The sequence below is a fragment of the Parasteatoda tepidariorum genome, chromosome 9 (assembly GCF_982258835.1).
Source record: "Parasteatoda tepidariorum strain Cologne lab strain chromosome 9, Ptep-v5.0, whole genome shotgun sequence".
NCBI lineage: Eukaryota > Metazoa > Arthropoda > Arachnida > Araneae > Theridiidae > Parasteatoda > Parasteatoda tepidariorum.
Window position 1 is genome coordinate 22,303,920 of NC_141763.1, and position 6,385 is coordinate 22,310,304.

At 35.4% G+C, this 6,385-nt stretch overlaps 1 protein-coding gene across 1 annotated transcript; it reads right to left on the reverse strand.

Annotated features, from left to right (window-relative positions):
• Positions 1–513: 513 nt before the first annotated feature.
• LOC147803381 (uncharacterized) lies at positions 514–4,185 on the reverse strand. The gene has a single exon (XM_087151275.1). It carries the CDS (start codon positions 4,183–4,185, stop codon positions 514–516), a length of 3,672 nt encoding a protein of 1,223 aa, XP_087007401.1.
• Positions 4,186–6,385: the final 2,200 nt, after the last annotated feature.

The window sequence follows — 6,385 nt, forward strand, 5'->3', positions numbered from 1 at the left end:
AACAAACATTATTTACATATTCCTCCCCCTCAATTAACTTTTGTCTAATTCAAATCAAGAACTTAAAGATACTCTACTGAGACAATCTGCATTCTTGTTCTTAGTACCAGCTCTATGCACAATTTTAAAATTAAACGGTTGTAATGCTAAAGCCCAACGCATAAGTCTGGCATTTGAACTAGCATTTGTTTTAAGCCAGGTTAGCGGGTGATGATCAGTCTGGATAGTAAACTTTTGCCCATCTAAATAGTGTCGTAATTTTTTGATGGCAAAAATTATACTGGCGCATTCTTTTTCCGTAGTACAATAATTTTTTTTTCGGACTCATTAAACTTTTTACTCAGATATATTATGGGGTGTTCATGGCCTTCATTATCTAGTTGTGTTAATACCACACCCATACCAATTTCCGAAGCATCTGTTTGCAAGATAAATTCCTTTTCATAGTTGGGAGAGAAGAGTATAGGTTGGCTCGTTAATTTTTCTTTTAGTTTCTTAAAGGCTTCTTCGCATTCAATCGTCCAGGTAATTTCTCCCTTTTTTGTTTTGCCTTTTAAAGTGTCTGTTAATGGTGCAACCAGAATGGTATATATCGAACATTGGTATATATCGACTGTAATGGCCCGCTAGTCCCAAAAATGCTCTGATCTCAGTTTTGGTCTTAGGTACAGGAAATTCGGCAACTGCTCGTGTTTTTATATCAGAGGGTTTTCTATAGCCTTGTCCGACAATATGTCCTAGATAAAGAACATGATCTTGCGCAAAACGGCATTTTGAAGGTTTCATTGTAGGTTCTGCTTCTTTGATACGCTGCAATACACAATTAAGATGTTCTAAATGAAGATCCCAGGTATCTGAGAAAATTGCTATATCATCAAGGTATGGCACTGCAAATTCTTCTAAACCCTTTAGTAGTCGTGCCATTAATTTGCTAAAAAAATAGGGGGCATTCTTCAACCCAAATGGAAGTCGTAATGGCCTATAAGTTCCGAAACTGGAAACAAAAGTAGCTAATCTTTGAGCGTTTGGACTAAGCTTAATTTGCCAATATCCCTTGGCGAAATCTAAAAGACTGATAAATTTTGCCTTGGCTACCTCTTCAACTCGGTCTTCTATGTTCGGAAGTGGGAAATATTGTGTTACCGTTATTTCGTTGAGACGACGGTTATCAATGCAGGGCCTTGGATCTTTATTTGGTGCTTCTACTAGGATCATAGGAGAAGTATAATCACTCTCACCTAAATCAATAATTTTTAAGTCCAACATTTTCTGTACTTCAGTTTTTAAAATTTCTGTTTGTCTGGGTGAAGTTCGGTAAGGCTTGGAAATAATTGGCTTATTTGTACTAAGTTGAATGTCATGCTCAATTAAGTTAGTTTTTCCTGGGTTATTTGAAAAACTTTTCGAATATCTTCTTAAAATATTCCTCAATTGGTTGATTTCATGTCCGTTAAGGCAATTATCTAGGTGACTGTCTTTAATCATTTCAGATACATCAAATTCATCTGGTGAAATATACACTTGTGGAAAGTCAATATCTTGTTCTAAAGATGAAGAATCGTTTTCTGCACATGATAGAAAATTAATTATTGCAGGCCGTTTATAATATGGTTTAAGCATATTTACGTGATAAATCTGTGAACTCTCTCTTTTTCCTGGAATATTCACTAAATAATTAGTTTCAGACATTTTGCTTTCTATCTTCCCCGGCCCAATCCATTGAGCAGACAATTTATTAGCTCTAGATGTAGCCAAAACAAGAACCAAATCTCCGGCACTAAACTCTCTCCTAATACTATTTTTATCGTAATACGATTTCCTTTTTAACGCTGCATCTTCCATCTTGCTAACTGCAATTTCTTGGCATCTTTTTAAGCGGTTTATTAGGTGAAAAACGTATTCCGTCGCAGGAGATTCGTCTATTTCTCTTTTGGTCCACTGTTCATACAACAAAGTTTCAGGAGTACGCAAATTTTTTCCGTGTACTAACTCTGCTGACGAAAATCCTGTACTTTCATGTGTTATAGTTCTCAAAGCCAAAAGGGCAAATGGTAAAAACTTCTCCCAGTCAGAACTAGACTCCAAACAAAGTACCCGTAAAATCAGCTTGATAGTTCTATGAAATCCTTCTACGGGATTCGACTGTGGGTGATGAACGGAACTATGCCGAACCTTTAAGCCAAATCGATCAAAAAACTCAGTTGTTAGCATGCTCATAAAAGAAGTTCCTTGATCGCATTGGACTTCTCGTGGGAAACCAGTTCTACAAAAAATATTAAGTAGGGCATCAGTCACCGACACAGATCCTATATCATTCACTGGGATTTCTTCTGGATATTTTGACGACATACAAATGGCTGTAATCAAGTATCTTTTTCCACTTGGCGTGGTGGGAAGAGGACCAACTGCATCAACGTTTAGTTTTGAGAATATTTCCTGTATGACTGGTACAATTTTTAAAGGAGCCTTTTTTTTATCATTTGGTTTCCCCGCTTTTTGACAACTATCGCAGGTTCGTACGAATTCTTCCATCTCTTTATAGCATTTTGGCCAAAAATAATATCGCGCCAATCTATCTTTGGATTTGGTTACACCAAGGTGTCCGGAAGTACTTTCATGACATAACTTTAAAATCCGGCTTCTAAATTTCTCAGGTATAACTAAAAGTTTTTTTTCTTCTCCTAATCGTCCTTCTTGGCATTTAAAAAGAAGTTTTCTTTCAACCAGATAGCGATGTTTACTGTTTTGATTCTGAATAACTTCTTCCACGGTTTTAAAAACTGATTTTAACTCGGCACTTTCCTGTTGAGCTTTAACGAATTCATCGTGATCTACCTGTATTAAAGAAAGTTCATCAGAGTTGGCATTTAGAGTTGGTAATATCTCTTCCATTTCTGAACTGACGGCATCCGTTTCTAAAACTGGCTCGTCATCTTTCTCATCTAAAATAATTTCCTGATTTTTATTATCTTGTTCGGAAGAGTTTTCGGTATCGTTCGAATTTTGTTTCTCATATTCTTCATTTTCTGCTTTTAAACGAGCTTGCGATCTGGTACTAACTGCGTTTAACTCTGAAATTTGCATTGGCGTCATTTGCAGATTTGGCAATCTAGCCGCTGTTCTATTCCCAAGGAGATATCGACCTTTATCCAACTCACTTCTAACCACAGCCGCTTTGGTTACAATGTTGCCAAACTGACCAGATAACGAAACTTTTGCTAATGGTAAACAAGTTGGGCCTTCATCTAATGGTTGTTGTACCCACACAGTTTCGCCAGTAAACATATCTGGAGTCACATATTTTCTGCATATGATATCAATAGTTGCACCTGAATCTCGAAGAACTGGCATCCTAATTCCATTTACTTTCGCCATAAGAGTGTACGGAGTTAGTAATTTGTCTTCTTCGTGTCCTGCTCCGATTCGATTAACTTGAGCGGGTGGCTTTTGGCACTTAAGCTTCGGGCACTGAGGTCGTAAGTGATTAGTAGATCCACATTCGTAACATTTTAAAGGCGTACGTCTATCAAATTGATCATAAATTGCTTGCTTGTACTCATATTTTCTTTTATTTTCTTCATTTCGGCTATTCTTTGAAATAGCTCCCTGTGAATTTTTCCGTGTGGCATTTTCTTCTCGCCAATTGAATCTCCGATTTTCAGAATTTACCTGCAAGTCAATTCGTTTGCGACTTCCACGTACATTCTCGTACTCGTCAAGTATTTCTGCCAGCTTTGTAGATGAAGTTATTTTTGACCAAGTGTCTATAAAATGATCACGCACTTCATTGGGAACTCTTCGTTTAGTTTGATCAGTAACCATTAGATCCAGCAAGGTTTCAAAATCTTTTACTTCCAATCCTTGAACCCATTCGTTTAAATAGTTCCTTAATTCAAAAACGAAATCTTTCCAACTATTATCGAACTTCTTTTGGTGCTGAATAAATTTGATCCTAAATTTTTCTGGACTTAGCTTAAACCTCTTCATTAAAATTTCCTTAACATGATCATAGTTGTACGTTTGTTCTTCAGATTCTCTTGCTATTAATTTTGTTATGTCAGGTGAAAGAAAAGATAATAAATGAGTAACCCACTCTTCTTTTGGTATTTCTGCTCGTTTTGCTTGACGCTCAAAAATTACTAAATAAAGACTGATTTCATCTTCCTTGGGATCAAAATTCTGCATTAACTTATGAATATCTAACTTATTCCGCAGAGTAGTGCCAATATTTTGATTTGAAGGGCCACTTAATTGGGCACTAAGCCTTAATTTCTCGAGTTCAAATTGGCGTTCTTCTTGTTTTTGCCGTTCTTGGCGTAGTTTTTCTTCCTCTTCTTCTTGGCGTTTTCTTTCTTCTTTTTCTTCTTGGCGTTTTCTTTCTTCTTTTTCTTCTTGGCGTTTTCTTTCTTCTTTTTCTTCTTTTTCGATACGATTTTCTTTAATTGCTTCTAATATTTCTTTAACTAGATTCACTTCGTAATTTTCAGACTTTTTTTTATAAGATTTATCAAGTCACATACTGTAACATTTTCAATAATAGTTTCGCCCAATTCCTTGCATAATTCTACCAAATCACACTTTTTTGCTCGTCCCAAGAAAGCCATAAGGAATAATATTTGGAACACAATTCCTTTAAATCAAATGGTAAATCGATCCCGCCGCTGCCACCAATTAAATATAGCTGTAACGTATCATAAGCTATATCAAGAACTATTCAGTTTTTCTTTTAAATAAAAACTTTTATTAACAAACACAAACATTAAGAAATATGCAATACCCGTAACGGGATAGTGAAAACATCATAAACAACTGGAAAACCCGTAACGGGATATAAGGAAACTCAAATTCCACAATAAAACTAATCTAAAAAGAATCAACAACTCTGTCGTTCTAAATATTGACTTCTAATTTAATCGTCTGCTTTTATTTTAAGTTTATCTCTTTATGCGTTTACTTTATTTTAATTATGATTTTGCAAACCCATTATTTCTTTAATATTTTTAGACTTTACAATCGTCTGCTTTTATAAATTCTTTAATATTTTTAAACTTTACAATACCATACACAATACACGATATTAAGTGATTTTTCTTTTCCCTGAGCGAGAGAGATTTTAGAAACACAAATTCGATTTTAACTTTGCAACCGTTAAATGAGTCAGCGATTCCACACTCAAAACAGTATTCACGTCTTTTGACGGCGTGGCGAGGAGAAATAGGGAGCGAGGAATCTGCTTGGCGACATCTTTTATCAAGAAACTTGGCGAATAGAAATCAATAGTCAGTGGTGTGAAAATTTTCAAATTTTACTTAATTGATAGGTTACTTTTCATCAAAATGGAATTATTGAACCAACGGAAAATCTCTAACATAATCAGAAAACTGAAAAATAAAATACCACCAGGAGAGGACGGCATAACAAATAAAATGATCAAACTACTTCCACCCAACTATATCAGCAAAATGACGCATATTATAAATAGCAGCTTAATCCTCAATTATTTCCCCAGCGTATGGAAAAATACCTCAATCATTCTATTTCTAAAGAAAAATAAAAACCAAAGCTGCCCTGAGAGTTATCGACCAATAAGTCTTCTTAACATAATAGGCAAAATTTACGAAAAAATCATCTACAACAGAATAAAACCTCTCCTAACCGCTTTACCAGCTGAACAATATGGATTCCGCGAAAAACTTGATACAACAAAACAGCTACTACGGATAATAGATTATACTGGCAGATCTCTAATTAATAAAGAAGCAATAGTATTCCTCATGATTGACATCTCTAAAGCATTCGACAAAGTTTGACATACTGGAGCAATATTTAAATTAATGCAGCTTAACTCTCCTCCCGGCATCATCAAACTACTATCCTGTTATCTCTCAAACCGTACTTTCCAAGTCAATCTACAAAATCATAAATCAACTAAAAGAAATATCTCAGCGGGTGTCCCTCAGGGCAGCATACTAGGCCCGATACTATATATACTTTACACATACGACTTCCCCATAAACAAAGAAGACTACAACAGCATAACAGCCTACTACACAGATGATACTGGAATTATAATCAAATCACGCAACCCCAACTTAGCCCTATTAAAACTACAGGATCAATAACTAGAAGTCGAAAACTGGTGCAGGAAATGGAAAACAGCAGACAACGCAGAAAAATCACAAATCCTTATCATTCAAAAACGAAGAATAAAAATCCAGCCAAACTGCAAACCGAAACTATTCAATACCCCCATTCCAATTGTAAAGAAAGCTACATATCTTGGTTTAGTAATAAATAGCAAACTCTCCTGGACAGACCACATTAAACATATAACAGATAAAGCAATAGCAGCAGCAAATATTATTCAACCACTTATACAAAATCC